Source organism: Staurois parvus, unplaced genomic scaffold, assembly GCF_062004578.1.
Source record: "Staurois parvus isolate SC_StPar_1 unplaced genomic scaffold, SC_StPar_1.0 ptg000122l, whole genome shotgun sequence".
NCBI classification, from domain to species: Eukaryota; Metazoa; Chordata; class Amphibia; order Anura; family Ranidae; genus Staurois; species Staurois parvus.
This window is the reverse complement of record NW_028317918.1, coordinates 7529966-7553925: the sequence shown is the minus strand read 5'-3', so window position 1 is coordinate 7553925 and position 23960 is coordinate 7529966. Positions and strand designations below refer to the sequence as shown.

At 44.1% G+C, this 23960-nt stretch overlaps 1 protein-coding gene across 1 annotated transcript in view; it reads left to right on the top strand.

The window, feature by feature from the left end:
* The window catches only part of SCLT1 (sodium channel and clathrin linker 1), a 295900-nt gene that overhangs the window by 192277 nt on the left and 79663 nt on the right, over positions 1–23960 (top strand). The window contains exon 17 of the mRNA XM_089672201.1: positions 8455–8600. Within this exon, the coding sequence (XP_089528327.1) occupies positions 8455–8600 (146 nt within the window). The remainder of the gene's footprint in view (positions 1–8454; positions 8601–23960) is intronic.

Genomic DNA, 23960 nt, shown 5'->3' with positions numbered 1-23960 from the left:
TTTCGGGGGGGGGGGTGAATGCAGGGTAACTTTCACTGCCATGCCCAGCAAAGTGGGGGAAGATTATGGGGTGATATCTTTTAACTGCCATGCTCAGCAATGAGGTTGGGGGTTAACACCCACTCCCACTGACCAACAATGCAAGGGGTGGGGTGGAATTAAATTTCACTGCCCGTAACCACAGGTGTGAGGGGGGATAGCATTTCACTGCCACTACTACCAGTGTGTGTGTGGGGTTCACCAACTCATTCAGCTGCTGGCTGGAAGATTCCTGTTATGGTCCAAATATGGCCATAGTCATATTTTGATAATTCCATGATAATCTCCTGGCTGGCAGCTGCATGGGGCCAGGGATAACTTACTGGTTGCTAGGATACTAATGACAGCTGCCATTCAAGCAACTCACAAGCCCTGTACGGGAAGCTATCACAACATTCCAGCACACACATGATGCACTCTGACCACTAGCATCTCACTGTATGTGAGCTTAGAGTTGATCTTAATTGCCACCAGTTTCCTAAACTTTAAGCTGGCTGTAATTCTTTATGACTGCAGAATGAAATGAAAACATGAAGCGCACCAACCTTGCGCATTACCTCAGTAACCAAAATGTATTAATTGTAAAAAATATACTCACAAACAGCGAATGAAATCAGGCATGTAAGTCCTCACAGGGACTTGAAGATAGCGTGAGTCCCATCAAGGGAATGGGTGTTCAGTATAGCTGACGCGTTTCGAAGGGGGTCCCTTCTTCATCAGAGCTAACTGAACTGTGAGTGCTCTCTCCTATGTATACTCCTGGACTGAACATAGGCCCTCCCCTCTGGGTTGGGCAGTCTCAGGTTAGTAGGAGGGGCCAAGGTATCGTCAACAGACAATAGCTATTTGTAATGCCATCAGAGAGAAATAATATAAAAAAACATAAAATATATAATATATAAAACCACATTTTGCATAAACCACTTAGTATGCATGCAATATATCAACTAAGAGATAACAGCAATGGAAATGATGATGATAGATAATACATGATGAAAAATAATAAATAGTTATTATTATTACATGATTCATTAGTGAACGATGTATCAAATGGACAATTCATCCAAAGAGCTTGTCATGATGCTGGATGAGTATATAGCATATAATGTAAAAATAACAATAAATTATTAGTCAATAGATGTCTTAATGGATAGGTGACCATACAGTGACACAAGCATATATATATATATATATATATATATATATATATATATATATATATATATATATATACATACACACATAAACCTTCAACCAGAAGCTGTGTGATGTGTATTACCAGGCAGCTGCATGTACTTCATGATCGAATGATGGAGAATCCATGTCTCTGGTGGATAGTATTGGATCACTAATATTGGATCCGTAGTATTGAATAATCAGCAGCAGAGGGAGATCTTGTGCTTCTCTCTATAGCTGCAGATCCTGTGTGTGGAACGCACGCCAGTATAGCATGGTTGTGACTTCGCATGCGTGGACCAACATGCGCATGCGCAGTATGAGGAGGACAGGTCCGTCGGCACAGGTCCGTCGGACTAACTGAATGGGGGGGATGGGGGGGTGTCCAAGATGGCGACCGGAACGGCCGCATAGGGGGGAGAGCTCTGCTACCTCTGATCCATAATCCGCATCCATCCTGGGGGTAGCGGGATCCTGACACCAGCAGAAACCCCTGCGGACCTGTCCTGCTGCCTGGAGAGGGGAAACGGGTCGGTTTGACCCCCCTCCGAAGTGACGGAGGTTCGCGGCCTCCTTGCGTTCTGAATCCAGCCTTTGACTCATCCGGGTGCTGCTGCCCCCTGCCTGGACCCTGGTGTGGTGAGCTGCTGTCTAGGGGAGGGTGGTACCCTCCATTGGCCCCTAACTCCCACTCTGGGTATCTGAGGCCTGTCTGGGCCTACAATCAGGGGAGACTGTGTGCCCATCCTGGGGGTGAAGCAGTCCGGCCTTGTCCAGGAGCCTGTGGGGGGTGGCTGCTGTCTGGAGGGGGAACATTAGTGCTGTTGTGCTGCCCCCTCTGAAGATTGTCAAGTTACACTCTGCAGGGCCCTGGCAGCCCTGTGCCCTGCTTGGCTCCTGGTTTGGGCTTGAGCTCTGGCTGGGGTCCACACCTGGGCCACCTGTGATATCTGTGGCATCTGTCTCTGCGTGTGGGGCTCCAAATCCTGCCACAGCTTCAGCCTGGTTTATATGTCTTCAGTTATTTGTGGGGGACAAATACCTGTATTCCACGCCAATTTTTATAGTAACCATTTTCTCTGCCGCTGTGAATGAATATTGGGGATGACTAAAGGAAAGCCTTCAACCGCTGGCAGAAGAACCAAAACTACATAAGCTGCTCCGGGGTTAAAGCAGGGTCACCATGGCCGCATACCCGTCCCAGGAGCCCAATCCACCTGTTGCACCTGCAGACTTTAATTCTCTCCTGACGGCGATCACTAATTGTCAGGCGGTGCTCCCCATAAAAATAAAACATCTACAGACTGATGTGGGGCTGATCCGGGGAGATCTTGACACGTTCCGGAGTCGAGTGATAGCGGTCGAACAGCAGGTCAGCGATGCAGAGGACACTATTCATGACAATTCGGCAGAGATGTATACACTGCGGGTTAAGGTCAAATACCTTGAGACTAGAGCAGAGGATGTGGAGAACCTCAGTAGGCGCAACAATCTCCCGGTGGTGGGTCTTCCTGAGGGAGCAGAATGTGACGATCCGCCTTGGTTTACAGAGAATCTCCTTGCTGCCTCGAGCTACCTATTCCAGCTTCTTTGTGGTTGAGAGGGCCCATCGAATGCCGGCAGTCGGGACCACCTGACTCGCCGCCCCGCACCTTTATTTTTAAGCTATTTAATTACCGTGATCGAGATCAGGCACTAAGGGCGGCTAGGGCCCAGGGGGAACTGCTCTATGACAAACAGAAGTTGATGTTTTTTCCTGAGTACTCGGTGGATACCCAACAACAACATCGATCCTTTGATGCTGTTAAGGCCCAACTACGTGCAAAATGCCTTACCTATGGCATGCTGTTCCTTGCGAAGCTCAGAGTTCAGGATGGTGAATCCAGGCGCTTCTTCACTGTGCCTGAGGAGGCAGCATCCTGGTTGGAAACCCTATGACCACAGCGCTGATCTTGTTGCACCACTGCAAGATTTGTCGTTTTGCTACCTCTGCTCGAATATCAGTTCAGTTGGGATTCCCGGATTATCTGTTTTCACCAGTTATAATTTAAGTTAGTTAGTGCCCTCGGCGATGGCTGAGTGATATGCCCCATTACCTGTAAGGGGGCTTCTCTTCGATATGTGGGCTCTAACTTGCTCTATGTCCTCACTCCACGGACATCCCTGTGGCCTGTTGCCTGTTTTTGTTCAGGGAAATATGACTCTCCCAGTTTTGGGGGGGGGGGGAGGGGTTATGATTTGTTTGTTTTTTTGGGTGTTTTTCATCCTTTTTCTATGTTGCAAGGTCCACTTGTTTTTTTCTGTGCTTCAGTCTGTACATGGTTTCAAGCTAATTTTCTGATCCTCCTGATGTCTAATTTACAGTTTTATGTTTTCTTCCTGATGTCCAGCCTGAGTGGTCACAAATTAGTTCTCCAGTATTTATTTTATGGCGCCACTTGATTTGAAATGTATCTCCTGGAACGTGCGGGGCCTCAACTCTCCTGTTAAGAGCTCCTTGGTCTTCCAGTTTCTCAAATCCTATTCTTCACATATTTGTATTTTGCAAGAAACCCATCTGATGAGCCGTAGGGTACTGGATACTGGGGTTGGCTAAGTGGGCGGAGCTTTAGCAGTTCACGGATGTATGGCAGTGGAAAAATCCTGGGACCAGGACCTATACCTGTAACTCAGCATTGCACAGAACTATGTCTAGAATTGATCTTTGTTATGTTACACCTGCAGTTTTAGCGAGGGTTCCGGAGATTTCCATCCTTCCATGAGGGATTTCTGACCATGCTCCACTCCTTCTTAGGTTAAGTATTACTGATGCCCCGGGGGGAAAAGTCTGGAGGTTATCTCAGTATTGGATCACTGATCCTGTTGTAGAACCCCCTATAGGAAAGGCATTGGAGCATTATTGGGACTCTAATGAGAATACTGCTGCACCTACTACTACCTGGGAGGATTGTAAGGCTACTCATAGGAGCCAGTATCAGTCCCTGATAGGGGGGCTGCAGGTTAGATGGCGGGAGGAAGTGGACTTGGTGGAGGGTGCAGGAAGCTGAATCCAATTATGTGCTCAATCCGGATCCTGTTACTCACCATGACTTACAACTAACTACCAGGGACGCTTTATTGTTATGCACAGAGGCCTCCAGGAAGGCGATACTCCATCAAAAACAGTGTATTTTTGAACAGAGAGATAAAGCAGGCCTCCTACTAGCTTCGTTGGCTAGAGAACAATCTGCCCTATCCAATATTGCACTAATACAGGCTGAAGATGGTTCCAGGATCCTTGATCCGATCTCAATCAACCGGCATTTTGCCGACTATTATGCAAGTTTATATTCCTCCAAGGCTACCTTCACGCCACAGGAGTTTGCTATTTGGATCATGTTGACCTGCCGTCTCTCTCTTCGGTCCAGAGGGAGCAGTTGGAGGTACCGATTTCCTTGGAGGAGATCCAGCAGGCGATTGGCGCTCTCCAATCTGGCAAAACGCTGGGCACGGATGGCTTTCCCATTGAATTCTATAAAACATACATTGAGCAAATGGCTCCCCATTTTCAAACACTTTTTAACACACTACTTCAGACAGGAACCCTGCCCTCTGACACGCTTCAAGCAGTGATTGTGGTGATTTTGAAGCCTGATTCACTGCTCCTCCTATCGGCTGATCTCCCTGTTGAACACTGATGTGAAAGTAGTCGCTAAGGTGCTTGCTAGGAGACTGTGTTCGGTTATCTCTATGGTGTTACACCATGACCAAACGGGTTTTATGCCAGGGAATGGTACTGATACTAACATACGAAGACTGTTCACCCATATTTCTGCGGTTCGCGACAGTGATGACCCAGGGGTGGTGCTGTCCCTGGATGCTGAGAAGGCCTTTGACTCGGTTGAGTGGGAGTATTTATGGGAAACGCTGCGCCGCTTCGGATTTGACCCTAACTTCATTGCTTGGATCAGATGCCTGTACAATGCGCCACTTAAGAGAGTACTTACTAATAATATCATTTCACCCCCGTTTGCTCTCCACAGGGGTACTCGGAAGGGCTGTCTGCTTTCTCCAGGCTTGTTTGCCCTGGTGATTGAGCCTTTGGCTTGCGTGATCCGCTGTTCCAATTCCTTACATGACCTACGAGTGGGCGACTGGGAGGATATGGTTTCCCGGTATGCGGACGACACTCTCTTGTATTTGAGGGACTGTAAACTGTCTCTTAGAGAGGCACTGAGTCTTATTGATTGCTTTGGAAGATACTCCAGAATATGCATTCATTGGGAGACATCAATGCTGTTTCCTCTTGCGCCGGGGCCCCTGCCTAATATTTCCTTCACCCCTATTAGATCGGTCTCTCAGTTGAAATACTTGGGTGTAACGGTGCAGCAGGACTTGACAAAGTACCTAGCGGACAATCTTCATCCCCTCCTGCGACAGCTGCAGACTAAATGTACTACTTGGTCTTCCCTTCCTATCAGTGCCATAGGCCGGGTTAATCTTTTTAAAATTATATTTCTACCTAAGTTTATCTATTTTTTCGGCATACACTGGTGCAGATCCCGCAATCCCTTTTCCGTTACGTAGATAGTGTCGTCTCTGCGTTTATTTGGGCTGGAAGGACCCCAAGACTTTCCCAATCTACTCTGCACCTACCTATTAATCATGGCGGCCTCTCACTTCCTAAGCTGCTTTTATATTACTGGGCAGCTGTTCTGGTCACAGTGCAGTGGCGGCTCTCCTGGCCTAGGGATAATGCTGCAGCGATCCTGGAGGCAGCAATATTGGGCTCGTATGCAGAACTTTGTAACCTAATTTATAGAGGTCCAGAATCCAATTCGGCCATTACTTTTCCCATGCTGATGACCCTGAGGTTGTGGAGTCGGGCTAGAATTCATTTTGGTGCAAGTGGCTCCTGTTTCCCTCACACATTGCAACCCTGCCCTCCCTCATTTGCACACGATACCGGATCCTGTGGTGTGGGCTCGGTATGACATTAAAACATTGCACCATATTATGCCTGGTGGTGTCCTGCTTCCCTTTGATGAACTCAAACGCAATCATGGCCTGCCTAACCGGATGTTTTTCCGTTTTTTACAATTGCAGCATGCGGTGGCCGCTCAATTTCCGTCTCCACCTACCATTCAGACTGACCCTTTAGAAAACGTATTGTTAATGGAGGACTTGCCTAAACAGTTGTCCTCTCTCCATTCTCTGTTGCTACCCCTATCTACCCCTAGATTGTAGTTGCTTTATGATAAATGGCACACAGACCTCTCATCTCTGTCAGAGGATGATTCGGAGGATTGTCTTTTGCAGGGCCTCCCTACCATGATCTCTGCCAGGGACCACTTAATACAGCTGAAATATATCCATAGAGTATATTACACCCTGTGGCGATTGGCTGCAATATATCCTGATAGATCAGCAACATGTCCTTGATGTGATATGCAGTGGGCACGTTTCACCATATGTTTTGGGAATGTTCCAAGCTTCTTCCCTTTTGGGCCAGGGTGCTAGATACTATTAATGCTGTTAGTAAAGTGTCTATTCCCATGGATCCGATTATTATGTTGATGGGTCTCCTGGACCTTGTAGAGATGTCTAAGCATAATAAATTGTTCTTCTGTGCTCTCTATTATGCTAGAATAGAACGTTTGTTGAGATGGATGCAGTCTGCCCCGCCGTCAGTCTTGGGTTGGAAATCGGCAATCAACGGTGCGCTCCCATTGTATAAACTTACTTATATGAGTCGTAACTGTCCAGCGAAGTTTGATAGAACATGGGCTGGGTGGGTGGAGGCACAGGGCCTTATGGTATAAAATTCCGTTTTTTTTCTCTTGCGGGTATTTCCAGTTTGTATTGTTTGCTGATTGGCTATTGTTTATGTTTATGATTTGCATTTCCTTTTTGACCCCCTTTTTCCTTCTCTCCTCTCCTCTTCCCTCCCCCTTTTTTCCTTTCCCTCCTCTTCCCCCTTTCTCCCTCCCCCCCCCTTTTTTATTTTTTTTTATTTTATCCACTGTTTTCTTTTCCGCTCCAGCTCATGCCCTTGGATCTCTTTTCTAACTCTTATTTGGTGGGTGATGGCCATCTACAGTGTAACATGTATGTTTCTTTCGCTCTGACTCTGGATGTCCATTTGACTATGTATGAACTTTAGCATTGGAATCTCAGATGTATTGTATTTCTACTGACTGCCATGAGCTTATATGTTCTTATGTACCTTGACCTGTTTTACTTTTGTACGAATTAAATAAACGCAACTGTTAAAAAACTTAAAAAAAAAAAAAACTAACTGAATCTACTCCATGTTTTAGAAACTTTAAAGTGGTTATAAAGCCCAAACATTTTTGAGGTAATGCATTTAAGTAAAAAAAATACTTGAGCCCGCACTCAATCCAGCGCTGTGCCCGTCTGTAGCAGTTCTCCTCACTCTCACAGGCTTTGCTGCTGTAAGTCAAATCCTGTGAGGAGAGAGCTGGGGGCAGGGCCAAGCCACGCTGTTTGTGTTTATGGACATAGGCAGCGCAGCTTTGCATCAAGCCTGCAGGTATGCCACAATAGTAAGCAGCTTCCTATAGTGGCACAACGAGAAGAGGAGGAGCCAGGAGCACCAGCAGGGGACACCCAGAGGGGAATCGGGGCCACTCTGTGCTATTCTATTGCACAGAGCAGGTAAGTATAAGATGTTTGTTATTAAAAAATAAATAAATTATATACTTTATAATCACTTTAACAAACCTGTTTCAAAGCTTTCCAGAATAAGGCACAAGTTGTTTGAAGGGGATGTTACTGCCAGAAACGTGTGATCAGTGAGGGATTTAATCCCCTCATGTGTTTTATTTTTTTCAACAATGGAAAACCATAATGGAAGTTTACTTGACTACTGCCTTTAGAGCCTGTCTGGGGGTTGTATGTGTATCTGGTTTAGGGAAGTTAGATTGTAAGTTTTTGTGCTGTGCTGTATGGTTTGTGAACAAAAGCCATGAAATATATGTATATATATATATATGCTGTTTAAAATCAATGACATCATTTACAAAAAAAAAAAAAACAAATTTCTTTAAACCATTTCTTAGTTTTTGTATATGTACAGTTTTGTTGTTTACCAAGTCTAAGCTTTTCTGTACCATCTGTTTACTTGTGTGCAGGGTATACTTTTGTGTCTTTGGCTTTTTGACTTGTCTCATATCCAGAAAATACATTTCAATCCCTCATGGTGATCTAGTGTCAACACCATCCAATCTCTTGTTGCAGGTGTATCAAGAAGGCCGGGTGAATGAGACAGATTACAGGAAGCTAGAGGAACTACAACAGCGATGTCTCAATGCAGAACGCTGTAAAGATGACCTCCAGATAAGCTTGCGTGCAGTACAAAAGAAAATAAAACAACTGGAACTGAAGTGAGCAAACCCATTTTACTATCAATTATAGCTTAAAAAAGCCAAGTGCTGTAAAAGCTTTCTGAGATGACTATGTAGATTACTGTCCTACGGGGAATTGTACATCATTTTGAGATAAGGCCACATGTTGACTAATTTTACTTTTTCAGCTGTGCATTCAACATATGGAAAATGTCTTGAAAAGTGTAGGCTCTATCTTGTGATTTCGTAAAATAAAGCTATAGTCTGTGCACATTTTTTATACAGGTTTACTCTTCAATAAAAGCCCTAATCATTGGAATGTATGTGTTAAAAATAATTTTACTGTTTTATTAACCGTTTTAGGAGTATATTTATAAATGTTTTTACACAAGATTCACAAAACATTCACCAAAAATTTGTATATTTTTCTAATTGGATTCAGCTGGAAAAGTTGTCAGTCCTGGGTAATGTTGTGTGAAGGTTGTGAGAAAACATTTATAAATAGACCCCTCGATTAGTACTAGAAAACTGAATTGAGGTCTTATTGGCTGCTGAGCATCACTGACACTTTGCACCAGTCCTACCCTCTGTATATGGCTGAGGGAGAATTGCCAGCTAATCTTAACCACTTGCACTATAGCAGAAGTACTTCTACAGGGCAACATGGCTGTGCAAAGTCACGTGTATATATACGTGATTTGCATTTCCAAGTAGAGGGCACACGCACCGCCCTACCCACGCCGCTATTGGTGGCTGGGGATGTCAATAGAGCTGGATTAAAGAAAAAATCCTCCTGCACTTGAAATAGAGCCCTAACCCTAGAAGCTGCTGACACTGACCTTATTACCTTTAAAGTGAAATGACTAATTAATACAAAAAAGTGTAGCGCTAAATAAATATACAATACATATAAAATAATAAACAGTGTAGTGACACACACAATCCCCTTACAAACACTCAAAGAGGGGGATAGCACACAAAATTGTGCAACACGTGACTTTCCACTAAGGGAATATAGCAAGTGCAAGTGATAAATACTCAAATGGTGATTCACAAAAAATGCAACAGTGACTTAAAAAATAATATAAACTTCCAAAACAGTCCGCAAACAGTGCATATATATACACTATATATAATCTGATGAAAGTGCTTCCATTCAATTTTCATGCAAGTGACTGTGTATAATCTGTGGCCAATCCTCCAGTGACCTGAGTGGCCCCTCACCTCATTAACTCGACCCTACAGGGTCAGCACGCTCAAAGGATCACACCACTCCTGATAGGGGCAGATTCCTCACAGGCTCCCCTCAATGAAATGAATGCTCCTCATTCCAAGCCTCCATGCAGTACAGTAATACTCTCCCCGGATAAGATCTGCAATAATGAGTTTATATAAATCAGCTTCTTTAGTATTCCTGAAGAAGGACAATTACAAACCTCCCAGAGATGAGTAAGAGGGACACCAGCGCCCTCAGAGTTCATTCAGAACTACAAGCTGTTTAGCGGCAATGGATGACGGTAGATGTAGTTCACTCATTCATAGAAACCTTGTGGGCGGAGATCGCTAGCGCTACTTGTCCTGAAAGCGAGGACGATCCCCGGGAAGACTCCGCAGCGCTACTACCACATGACACAACTTCTCCGATCCGACACTGCGTTTAGTTCCACATTAATCTTTAGACTGTCAGCTGATTGGCCTCTAGAAATTCAGCAGAGTACCTAAAAATGGTGAGCAACTGAACATGTGCAGAGCAGGGTGACAGTGTATAACTGGATTTTAAACAGTATAGGCACTTATTTTTTAATGTTTTACATAGCTATACCTGCAAAAGGGCCAGCCTGAAGTGATCTAGCAAGACTGAATTTTCTGACTAAAGTTCCACTTTAAGGGCAGCAATGCGGGGATCGACACCTTCCCCACTCTTTCCAAAACTGAAAGAAAAGGTTTTGCCTAGAGGTACACTTTCAAGTATAGTTTTCCAAATATTTCCTAAAATATTGCAAATCTCACTTCTAGGCACCTACAGTGGGGAAAATAATTATTTGATCCCCTGCAGGTTTTGTAAGTTTGCCCATGAAGGGTCTATCATTTTTATCATAGGTGTATTTTAAATGATAGTGACAGAATATCAACCAAAAATCCAGAAAAAAAAACCACATGAAGCAAATGAGTTGCAGTTCAGTGAGTAAAATGAATATTTGATCCCCAACCAACCAACCAACAATAATTCTGGCTCCCACAGACTGGCTCATGTGGTACACAGATTAGCCCTGTCGATTTAAGAAGATGCTACTAATGACAGCTCGTTATGTGTATAAAAGACACCTCTCCACAGAATCTTGTTCTTCCATTCAAACCCCACAGCTGTGGGAAAGACCAGAGAACTGTCAAAGGACATCAGGGACAACATTTTAGACCTGTACAAGGCTGGAATGGGCTGCAAGACCATCAGCAAGAAGCTTGGTGAGAAGGAGACAACTGTTGGAGCGATTATTGGCAAATGGAAGAAATACAAAATAACCATAAATCGCCCTCGGTCTGGAGCTCCATGCAAGAGTTCACCTCATGGGGTAATGATGATAATGAGAAAAGTGAGGGATCAGCCCAGTACTACGTGGGAGGAGCTTGTGAATGATCTCAAGGCAGCTGGGACCACAGTCGCCAAACAAACCATTGGTAACACAATAAGCCGCCATGGATTACCCCCCACAACCTCACAAACACCCTTTTCCCTCTCTCTGACCACAACCTCATTACATTCTCCGTCTCCCCGTCCTCAAACACCCCCCCCCCCCCAAACGTCAAACCATCACCAGCCGTAACCTCCGCAACCTGAACCCGGCCCCTCTCCACTCTGCAGCTGACTGTCTTTACGACAGTATTCTTCCACTGTTCTGCCCTGACCTGGCCAATACTGTGTATAACAACTCGCTGTCAGCTGCCTTAAACTCCTTAACACCCCTAACCACATGCAGCATTAGACCCCTACCGCTTCAACCCTGGCAGAACGACCACACCAAAAATCTTAAACGACGCAGTTGCGTGCTGGAGCGATTATGGCGCAAAACCAGATCCCCTCAAGCGTTCACCATTTACAAATCCGCCTTCCTCACCTACACCTCCTCCCTCCATGCCGCCAAACAAGCCTACTTCATAACCCTCATCAATGCCCTCTCCACCTGTCCTCGCCGGCTCTTCTCCAATTTCAACTCCCTACTCCCCCCCCCCCCCCCCCCACACCTCCACCCAGTACCTCACTCACCGCCCAGGAGATTGCCAACCACTTCCAAACCAAGATCGACGCAATCCGTAAAGACATCGCCAATGCTCAATCTACCTCCCCACCTAGCCTCCCTCCCACGATAACCCCCTCAACTCTCCCCTCCTCTGACCTCGCAACCGCCCTGACCCCCACCACGCCTAACATCCTGCACACTAAAACCTCCCCAACACTCCACTCCTTCAGTTTCAAAACAATAGAGTGCAGCGCTTAAAAAAGATGAAAAGTCAATAAGGTGATAGTACAATATCCACAGTGGTAAACTGTAGATACACGAATTCCCACGGCCTCCACTCTGTCAGAATAACAGAAATGCGCACTCACCGGAAACGCATGGGTTATGCGCATGTGTGATCATGCATCACAAGCAATAGGTACATCAGAAGCCAGGCATCTCCCTCACGGTAGGTCATCACAGACTCCTAAGATAGGTCCGGGGGTCCCCTTAAGGTCAGCCAGGTACTTCAGAAAAAAACCTCGTCTCAGGATGGCAAAGTGCTTTTTCGATCTCTCTCCTCAGACTTGCGGCCGGAGGGCGGGGCTAACTGACCTGTACTCCTCCTAGGAGGAGTACAGGTCAGTTAGCCCCGCCCTCCGGCCGCAAGTCTGAGGAGAGAGATCGAAAAAGCACTTTGCCATCCTGAGACGAGGTTTTTTTCTGAAGTACCTGGCTGACCTTAAGGGGACCCCCGGACCTATCTTAGGAGTCTGTGATGACCTACCGTGAGGGAGATGCCTGGCTTCTGATGTACCTATTGCTTGTGATGCATGATCACACATGCGCATAACCCATGCGTTTCCGGTGAGTGCGCATTTCTGTTATTCTGACAGAGTGGAGGCCGTGGGAATTCGTGTATCTACAGTTTACCACTGTGGATATTGTACTATCACCTTATTGACTTTTCATCTTTTTTAAGCGCTGCACTCTATTGTTTTGAAACTGATTGTTTGTATTTGAGGCATTATGGTTGCCTAAAGTGTTCTAGCTGCTGACATTTATGAGAGCGCTCACTATTTATCTTTTGTATATTTAACTCCACTCCTTCAGCCTTGCTACCACTGAAGAGGACCCTAAGGTCTTCTCAGAAGCCTGCCTCACCACTTGCCCCCTTGACCCTGTCCCCACATAACTCCTCCGGTCTCCCTCCTCCTCCATCCTACGCTCCCTCACCCACTTCTTAAATCTCACCCTCTCTACTGGCGCATTCCCCTCCCCCTAAAGCACGCGCACATCACTCCCATACTCAAAAAACCCTCCCTGGACCCCACCGACCTGAGCAAACTTAGACTCATCTCCCTGCTGCCATTTTCATCCAAACTCCTCGAGCGCTTAGTCTACAATCGCCTAAGCTCCCACCTCAATGACAACAACCTCCTCAATCCACTACAGTCTGGCTTTCGTCCCCTACACTCCACCTAAACCGCCCTACTCAAAATCACTAATGACCTGCTAACCGCGAAAGCTAATGGCCACTACTCAGTCCTCCTACTCCTCGACCTCTCCGTGACCTTCGACACAGTTGACCACCCCCTCCTCCTTAATAAACTATACTCCCTTGGCATCAGAGACATCGCTCTCTCCTGGCTCTCCTCCTATCTATTTCAACGCTCCTTCAGCACTACCTATAACGCTGCCACCCTCCCCTTCTCTGTTGGGGTCCCCCAAGGATCTGTCCTCGGGCCCCTCCTCTTCTCCATCTACACCTCCTCCCTTGGCCAACTGATACGCTCCCACGACTTCAACCACCACCTCTACGCCGATGACACGCAAATCTACCTCTCTACCCCTCGCCTCACCCCTTCAGTCTCCACCCGAATCACCTGCCTACTGAATGACATATCAGACTGGATGTCACTCCACTTCCTCAAATTAAACCTTTCCTAAACCGAGCTCCCCCCCCTCTCCATCACGACCAACAACGCCACCATCAGTCCCACCCCGCAAGCCAAAGTCCTAGGTGTCACTCTAGACTCAAATCTGTCCTTCCAACCCCATGTCCAATCGCTGGCAAACTCATGCAGGCTCCACCTCCGCAACATCTCCAAAATATGTACGTTCCGAACCCCAGACACTACTAAACAACTCATTCACTCCCTTATTATCTCACGACTTGACTACTGCAACTCCCTCCTCACCGGCCTACCTCATCACAGACTATCCCCGCTTCAGTCTATCCTGAACTCAGCAGTCGGACTCATCCACCTTACCAACCGCTCCGCAGCTGCAACCCCCCTCTGTCATTCCCTCCATTGGCTTCCGATTGCCCAACGCATTCAATTCAGAATACTAACATTGACGTACAAAGACATTCATAACACTGCCCCAAACTACCTTACCGACTTGATACCCAAATACCACACAATCCGTACTCTTCGCTCCTCATAAGACCTCCTACTTTCTAGCTCCCTGGTCTCCTCCTCCCACGCCCGACTGCAGGACTTCTTCAGGACTTCCCCCATCCTCTGGAACTCACTACCCCAATCTATCAGACTGTCACCTACCCTCCTCACCTTTAGGCGCACCCTGAAACCCATCTCTTCAGGGAAGCCTACCACACCCTCATCTAACAGCCGATCTCCTCTACTCCTCCCACCACTCCATCCCCCACAGCCACTTCCTCCTGTACCACTATCCCCTCCCTCCTAGATTGTAAGCTTGAAAGAGCAGGGCCCTCGAACCTCTTGTATATTGCTTTGTTACTGTATTGTCTCATGTACTGTCCCCCACTATATTGTACAGCACTGAGCAAACTTTTTGGCGCTATATAAATACTGTGTAATAATAATAATAAGGTCCCCCTCCTCAAGAAGGCACATGTACAAGCTCCTTTGAAGTGTGCCAATGAGCATCTACATTATTCAGAGAAGGATTGGGAGAAAGTGCTGTGGTCAGATGAGAGCATAATTGAGCTCTTTGGCATTAACTCGACTCGCTGTGTTCGTAGGAAGAAAAATTCTGGCTACGACCCTTAGAACACCATCTCTGCAGTCAAGCACGGAGTTGAAAACATTATGCTTTGGGGATGTTTCTCTGCTAAAGGTACATACCGACTTTGCCGCATTGAGGCGCCAATGGACAGGGCCATGTATTGTAAAATCTTGGATGAGAACTTTCTTCCCTCAGCCAGAACACTGAAGATGGGTGGTGGATGTGTCTTCCAGCATGACAATGACCCAAAACATACCGCTAAGGTAACAAATGAGTGGCTCAAGAAGAAACACACTAAGGTCATGGAGTGGCTTAGCCAGTCACCAGACCTTAATCCTATAGAAAATGTATGGAGGGAACTGAAACTTTGAGTTGCCAAGCAACAGCCAAGAAATCTTAAGGATTTAGAGAAGATCTGTAAAGAATAGTGGACCAACATCCCTCCTGATATGTGTGTAAATCTGTTAACCAACTACAAGAAATGTCTTACCTCTGTGATTGCCAGCAAGGGTTTCTCCACCAAGCACTAAGTCATGTTTTGCTTGGGGATCAAATACTTATTTTACTCACTGAACTGCAACTCAGTTTATAACATTGGTTATGTGTTTTTGGTGGATTTTTGGTTGATATTCTGTTTCTATCATTTAAAATACATCTAACATAAAAATTATAGACCATTCATTACTTTGTAACTGGGCAAACTTACAAAATCTGCAGGGGATCAAATAATTATTTCCCCACTGTATAAAAGACACATATTAAAGCCTTTGTAAACTCAAAACAAAAAATAAAATATATTGCAGCCTACTATTATCTAGATATAGGTAGGTGCATTAGTTTTCTCCTTTTTTTTAGGCTTTTTTCCTGTTATCACCTGGTAAGCTGGCCAGGTATTTGAGTGCCTACACTCAGGATGAAGTTGCAACAGAGACACCTTTGGACAGCAGCATTTACATTCGGGGGGGGAGGGGAGTGTTAGATGCACTAGCCAATTTAGATACACTAACGAATTTAAACCAAACTCCTGCTAACACTTTTTTGAGCAGTTAGAGCACAGTTTTTTCATTTTGGAATAAAGGTTTTACATACATAGAAGCTGATCATTGTAAGCACCCTGATAACGTTAAATTGTTTGTCTCAACCCTCTAACTACTACATGTGCAAGACCGCTTGTTCTGTTGAAAAACAACAGACTTACTGGCTATATTTCCAGTTGAAAAAAGAAAGCCTAAAAAAGAAAAGTAATGCAGCCATCACACCTAAGAATTGGTAAGCTGCAGTACAATAATGTTTGTGTAATGGAGCTCTGTAATCATTAATATATCATAAAATGTACTTTTTTAATGCAAGCAGTACCTAAATTTGACTTTTGCAGTCCCTGTGCAGCAGAGCTCAGAGAGGAAAAAACAACTCAAGGAGCATGCTGCTAGGAGAAAACAGAATGAGAGAGAGATGAGCTCACTACTGTGCTTTTTCTCCTTCACTGTCCGGTCAAATATGGGTACTGGTCCTTGACAACTTAGGTTCATAGAAATTAGGTTTAATGAAGCTGGCTGTTATACATCCGAAAGACTGAGGACATCTATTGACTATAAAAAAAGGATGGGGGGGAGGGCAGCTTTGGAGATTAGCTTTAAATGTATTCATAGTTATTTTTCCCTACGATTTATTTAATGTATTTTGAAAGTGTTTAGTGTGGAGGTTTGACCTCAAAGTCACATTTTAATGGAACTCTACATTTTTTGCTAGCCAATACACTTTATACATTTGGTCCCCAAACCATGCAGAGGTCATAGTGCCAGTAACAGACTAGGATTTGCAAAGTGTGGTAATATTAACATGTCAAGTGTCAGCACCTGTGCACAGCAGCAGATCACAATTAGCTGCTAGTTTCCCTCTTTACAGATTTTTACAAGCCTGAATTAATCATTTTTGCATAGGTCAGTGAAACTTTAATATAGCAGAGCTGTCATTAAACTTCACACCTTGGTAGTGCATGCCAGTATTTTTAATTCATAGTGTTATATTTAGTAAAAAAAGAATTCTGGCCATGATAAAATTGCTACTTTTCTGCAATCATGTACTATAAAGCCTAGTCCAAAATAACATGGTCTTGAGGTCCCAGGCACATTTGGACTTTTCATATCATTTGACACTGCAAACAGTCAGCCCCACTTGACAATCCTTATAGTGGTTGTAAACCTCAGACATGAAATATGAACAAAGCATATCCCTCTATAGTGTGTCTCAATTAAGAGCACTGTCATTTCTGTCTGCTGTTTCGTTCATTTGCTATCAGCTTGAACCACTTCTGACAAGTTTTCCTGACACCAAGAGAAAAAGGTGACAGGGGAGGGACCTCCAGCAGATTAACAGCTTGAGCTCTGTTGCTGTGTGGAGGGGAGGTATGCCTCTTCCCTCCAATCAGCTCTCAGAACTCTCCTCATTGAGCTCTGCAGAGTGTAATTTTAGCTATTTGTCCCTTTTTTTTTGTTTGTTTTAACTGTCAGACAGACTGTATACATTGTGAACATTGAATGGATATGGAGGAGAGAAGACTGCAGATAAGCATTTACAACCTATGTAGGATGATTTGTTTCATCTCTGTGTATCACCTGAGGCTAGCCACTTTACTGGGTACATGTAAGGGTTTAAAACCACTTTAAGGTTTTACCTCAATGCATTCTCTACATTAACGTAAAAACCCTTTGATGTTCAGCTCCCCCAAACCCCTGTAAATACTAACTTGAGCCCGATCTCAATCTAGCACTATGCCAGAGAGAAGCGGTACTGCCATTGGCTTCTGCTGCTGTCAATCAAATCCTATGAGGCATGGCCGAGTGTCTATAGATGCACACAACCTAGTTTGGAATTGACCTTGCACGTCTGCACCCTTAGCAAGCGCTTTGCTATGGGAGCAAACAAAGAAAAGGAGGAGCAAACACCACCGACAGGGGACCCCAGAAGAGGAGGTTTGGGTTCACGCTGTGCAAAACCATTGCACAGAGCAAATATGTATGACTTATTTGTTATTTTAAAAAATATATAACTTTGCAATCACTTTAAATAGAAATACAATTGGTGTTTTACATTTAGGCTCCATGCACACTGGGCTTCACCACTTCACACCCACCGGCCCACAATGTACTGTGGCAGGGAAGCAGCTACAGGCAAAGCGACGTACCCGTACTTCGCTCAAGCGTGCAGCACTTCCTCCTCGCGACTGCTGTGTCCAGTGGAATGAAGATCCCGATGAACGGGACCCGCTGATCATGTGATCACTAGGCGATCGCAATGTAAGCAAAGCTGTTATGAATCAATCTCATTGATAACAGCTCTGCATCTCTTCCTAGTGAGCTGTGATTGGCCCACAGCTGTCACATGTTACATGGGGCCAATCACAGCACTCTGTACCATGTGAAAAGCTCCAGCCAATCACAGATCACTATCCTGAGCTGTCAAACTTAAATCATGCATGTCAGTTACAAGCTTTGCATTGCAAGAGAAATGATCTTTATTACTCCTGCAAAGCAAAGTGTAAAAAAAAAAATAATCCCTGATCAAAAAGTGTTAAAACAAAAAAAATACCATATTGAGAATTTAAAAAAAAAAGATTTTTAAGAGTTTTTTTTTCTAACATCTTGCCAACCGCTTACCTGCATTTTGCTGGCGAGCAGCAGCTCTTGGCAAAGCGACATAATCTTGCGTCACTTCCTATTTTGGGGTGTGAACGCACCTGCTCCCCCCCGCTGCCCTCCCCACCCATCGGTCCAGGGAGAGAAGAGAACACGGCATCGAGTAAAAGCACTACATTTTACACACACGTTAGATAAGCACATTTAACCCTTTGATTTCCCCTATTAACCCAGCCAGTGCCATTAGTACAGTATAAGTATATAGAATTTTTCACTGATCACTGTATTACTGCCACTAGCGACATCAGACAACGTCAGGGTCAGTAAGTGCCCCTCCCAGCCCAGGTCAGCTAGCGTTAGATTGCCCGCACACTATCGCACGCACTCTATAGGTTGTTGATCACCCCCATTACTAGTATAGGATTCACGGATCAAGATATTGATCATGAACAGAACTATACTAGTGCCTCCTTTGTATAGTGTCCCCAAAAATGCAGTGTTAGCAGGATTGGCCCCATTTGCTACCAGCACTAGTGTTTAGCCCTTTCGCTGTTTTTCACAGAATATTTGTATCAATTGATTGTGGGCCAAAGCAATTTATAAGCACAATACATCGCCGCCCACCCAAATTCAGCTCTTGCAATTCCAATTCGCATGGAAACCTATTACGGTTTCTAAATTTAAAACTTTTTTGGGCCTAACCCTCATCATGGGCATTATAAAAAATAATGAATTGCGGTCATATTGCTCCACAGAGCCAATTCATCATATGTCCGTGTTCTCTGCTGTTACATATATGCCTAACATGGACCAGCAATGTACTGGTACATCACTGGACTTTGAGTGGTTATACTGGGATGATGCCTGCAGCTACAGGCATCATTCTGGTACCGTTTTTTTCTCAGCTGGCAGTCAGATTTCATGTAAAAACAATCCTAGTGGCCAATTAGCTGCTCAATTGTTTTTATGAGCAATGGGAAGGGACATCCCCCTCCCCCCCTTCTGCTGCCTTCCACAGTTTCATGGGCTCTCCTGTTCCACAGGGGAATCCGAGAATGCAGCCGGCAGTTCCGCTGGCTGACCATAGAGCTGATCAGAGATTAGAATCATCTTATTACACTGATCTTGGTGAGATTAGATAATGTAAGGGCAGAGGAGCAGATATCTAGAGTCTGATAGACCCCAGATTTCTCAAAAACAAATATATGACAATGCCCATTGAAGTTATAGGGGATATTTGCATTCCTTGTGATTAGCATTAAAAATGAAAGGGACCTTGTAAAAATAATAAAAAAATTAAAATAACTAGAAAAAAAGCATCCTTGCCCACCTGCACATGCGCACCTGTGTGCGCAAGCGTTTGTCCCGTGCCGGTATGTAAACAGCGGTTGCACCATGCATGTGAGTTATTGCCGCGAACGGCAGATCGAGGGCAGAAATTCTAGCACTAGACCTCTTGTGTAAATATAAATTGGTGACCTGTAAAGGCTTTTAAAGCATCGCCTATTGATAATAAAAATGTATGGACTTTGTTGCCATTGCACGGGCATGCACAATTTTAGCATGTCATGTTTCGTATCTATTTACTCAGCGTAACATCTTTTGTATGTTATCAAACAATTCGGCAATATATTGTGTTTTTGTGCATTAACTACATGCCGCCCAGCCACTGTACATATACAGCGGCAGGCGGCACTCGCAGGCAAAACCACGTTTTAAAACGTGTGTTTTTTAAACAAATAGGGGGCGCGCGCGAGGCGCGCCGCCGCCCTATCTGTCCCGCGGATCACCGCCGCAGATGTCAGTCGCCGGGTCACAGCCACTCCTTACCAGCTATGTCCCGGCGATCGGCGGCAAACAGTGACAGAGAGCACAGCTGCAGCAGCTGTGCTGTCTGTCACTTCCCTGTCAGCTTGAGGATGAGCTGATCGAGAAAGAACAGTTTCTCTTTCTCGATCAGCCTTGTCCCGTCCAGTACACACCCCCGCTCCCTAGTAAAACACTCTCCTCACTCCTATAACCCTTCCCTGCAAAATAAAGTTAACCCCTTCCTCCCCATTGCCATTAGTACAGTGTCAGTGTTTTTTTTTTTGCACTGATCACTGTATTAGTGTTTTTGGGGATGTCAGTGACCCCAAGTCAGTACCCCCCAATGTCAGAATGTCCGCCGCAGTCCCGCAGTCCCACCATAAGTCGCTGGTCGCTGCCATAAGTCCCTGATCGCCGCCATAATTCGCTGATTGCCGCCATTATTAGTTTAAAAAAAAACCTAAAAATCCCAGTATCTTTCCTGCCATTTGTAAACGCTATAGCTTTCACGTAAACCAATTAATTTACACATATTGGGTTTTTTTTTAGCAAAGACATGTCGCAGAATGCATTTTGGCAGAAATTTATGACTAAATTTGATTTTTGCATTTTTTTTTACTGGAGATGTTTTATAGCAAAAAGTCCAAAATATTGTTTTTTTTTCCTCAAAATTGTCAGCCTTTTCTTTTTTTATAGCGCAAAAGATAAAAACCGCACAGGCGATCAAATACCACCGAAAGAAAGCTCAATTTGTGGGGGAAAAAAAGGATGTAAATTTCATTTATGTACCATATTGCATGACCGCGGAATTGTCCGTTAAACTAGCGCAGCGCTGTATAGCAGAAAAATGGCGTAAATTGCAGTATTTATACCATAGTTTGTAGACGCTATAACTTCCACACAAAGCAATCAATATACACTTATTGGGATTTTTTTTACCAAAAACATGTAGCAGAATACATTTTGGCCTAAATTTATAACCAACTTTGAGTTTACTATATATTTTTTATAGCTGAAAGTAAAAAATATTGTTTTTCTTCAAAATTTTTGGCCTTTTTTTGTTTATAGCGTGAAAAATAAAAAGCGCACAGGTGATCAAATTACACCGAAAGAAAGCTCTATTTGTGGGAAAAAAAGGACGTAAATTTAGTTTGGGTGCAGCATTGCATGACCACGCAATTATCAGTTGAATTAGTGCAGCGCCGAGTAGCAAAAAGAGGCCTGGTCATTCAGGGGGTAAATCCTCTGGAGCTCAAGTGGTTAAAATTCTAAAAAGTGTATTTTTCCCAAAGGATTTGCATTTGAAGAATCGCTGCGCAAATACTGTGTGATGTAAAAAATTTCAACATCCACCATTTTATTCTGTAGGGCCTCTGCTTTAAAAAAAATATATAATGTTTGGGGGTTGAAAGTAATTTTCTAGCAAAAAAAAAAATTTTTTTTCATGTGAACAAAAAGTGTCAGAAAAGGCTTGGTCTTCAAGAGTGGGTGATATGTGGCATAAGCTTCTAATGTTAGCCCTGAAATGCCAGGATAGTAGAAGTAACCCCTCCAAATGACCCCTTTGTGGAAAGTAGACACTCCAAGGTATTGAGGCATGGTGAGTGTTTTGCAGATCTCATTTGTTGCCACATGTTTTTGGAAAATGAAGAAAGAAAACAAAAAATGTATTTTTTCTTTTTTCCTTTTTCAAAACCCTGTGACAAAAATGATATCTGTAAAATACTCACTATGCCTCTTATCAAATTCCTTGGGGTGTCTACTTTCAAAAAGTGGTCATTTGGGGGGGGGGGGGTTTGTACTATCCTGGCATTTTAGAGCCTCCGAAACTGTGATAGATAATGGGGAAGTGATATGAGGAAATATGCCCTTTGAAAGCCTGGAGGTGGTCATTGGATTTTGGGGCTTGTATGTAGCTAGGCTGCCTAAAAGTCTCTCACATGTGGTATCCCCATACTCGGAAGAAGTAGGAGAATGTGTTTTGGGTTGTTATTCCACATATACCCATGGCATGCATGAGCAATATATCATTAAAGTGACAACTTTGTGTAAAAAAAAATTGTCATATCCAAAAAATTTGTGGTAAAAAATAAAATGTTCCATGGACTCAACATGCCTCTCTGCAAAATCCTTGGGGTGTCTACTTTCCAAAAAGGGGTCATTTGGGGGGGGGGTTTGTACTGCCCTGGCATTTTAGCACCTCAAAAAATGTGATGGGCAGTCAGAAAGTAAAAGCTACGTAAATTCCAATATACAGTATCTCACAGAAGTGAGTACACCCCTCACATTTTTATAAATATTTTATTATATTTTTTCATGTGACAACATTGAAGAAATGACACTGTGCTACATTGTAAAGTAGTGAGTGTACAGCTTGTATAACAGTGTAAATATGCTGTCCCCTCAAAATAACACACAGCCATTAATGTCTAAACCACTGACAACAAAAGTGAGTACACCCCTAAGTGAAAATGTCTTAACTGGGCCCACTTAGCCATTTTCCCTCCCCGGTGTCATGTGACTCGTTAGTGTTACAAGGTCTCAGGTGTGAATGGGGAGCAGGTGTGTTAAATTTTGTGTTATCCCTCTCACTCCCTCATACTAGTCACTGGAAGTTCAACATGGCACCTCATGGCAAAGAACTCTCTGAGGATCTGAAAAAAAGAATTGTTGCTCTACATAAAGATGACCTCGGCTATAAGAAGATTGCCAAGACCCTGAAATTGAGCTGCAGCACAGTGGCCAAGACCATACAGCGGTTCAACAGGACAGGTTCCACTCAGAAGAGGCCTCACCATGGTCAACCAAAGCAGTTGAGTTCACGTGCTCAGCGCCATATCCAGAGGTTGTCTTTGGGAAATAGATGTGTGAGTGCTGCCAGCATTGCTGCAGAGGTTGAAGAGGTGGGAGGTCAGCCTGTCAGTACTCAGACCATACACTGCACACTGCATCAAATTGGTCTGCATGGCTGTCATCCAAGAAGGAAAATGGTGAAGCTCTATAAAATAAATAAATGACAAAGATAAACAATAAACATACTATTATCCACAAGCAGTGCTCTGATCCAATTAGGATCCAATCTGTGAATATTCAAGTGCAAACTGGTGAAAAAACAGGAATGACCTGTTTGAATACACACTTAAAGAGTGACTCAAAATAAATATATATATAAATATATATACCCTACCCCCACCTGTCCCAATAATGGGACTATTCAAAAGAAAAAATAAAAGTGTAATAAGTGAATCCCTTTTCTGGGGAAAAATCAATAATAGTGATAAGTGCCAATCATAATAAATGACAAAAGAACCGTCTTATAAATCAACCTCATAAAATATCACAAATGTAAATAAATCATAAATAATGTCCAATGCACAATAAACATAAAGCCGTGATCTTCAAACAATTCATGCAGGTGATAAGGTGAAATAAGTGATCTCCACTCTTGTGAACAAATCCTCAAATAGCAGAAATGGCCCCTCACCTACAAATCGTGACCACAAGGGCCAGCTCGCTTTTTAGGATCACCCCCACGATCCTTATGGATGTTATCTCGTCACAGAAAAAAGATGTCACATAAGCTCCCTTCAGCAATACCACTTACTCCTCTCAGGTCCCTCCAGACTCCGGTACCACAGTACAGCTCACTCCCCACTCAGAATCATATTAATAAGACAGAAAAAAGATCCTCCATGGTGCAATAATGTTTATTACTCAATAGATCTCATGAAAAACAAATTGGCCAC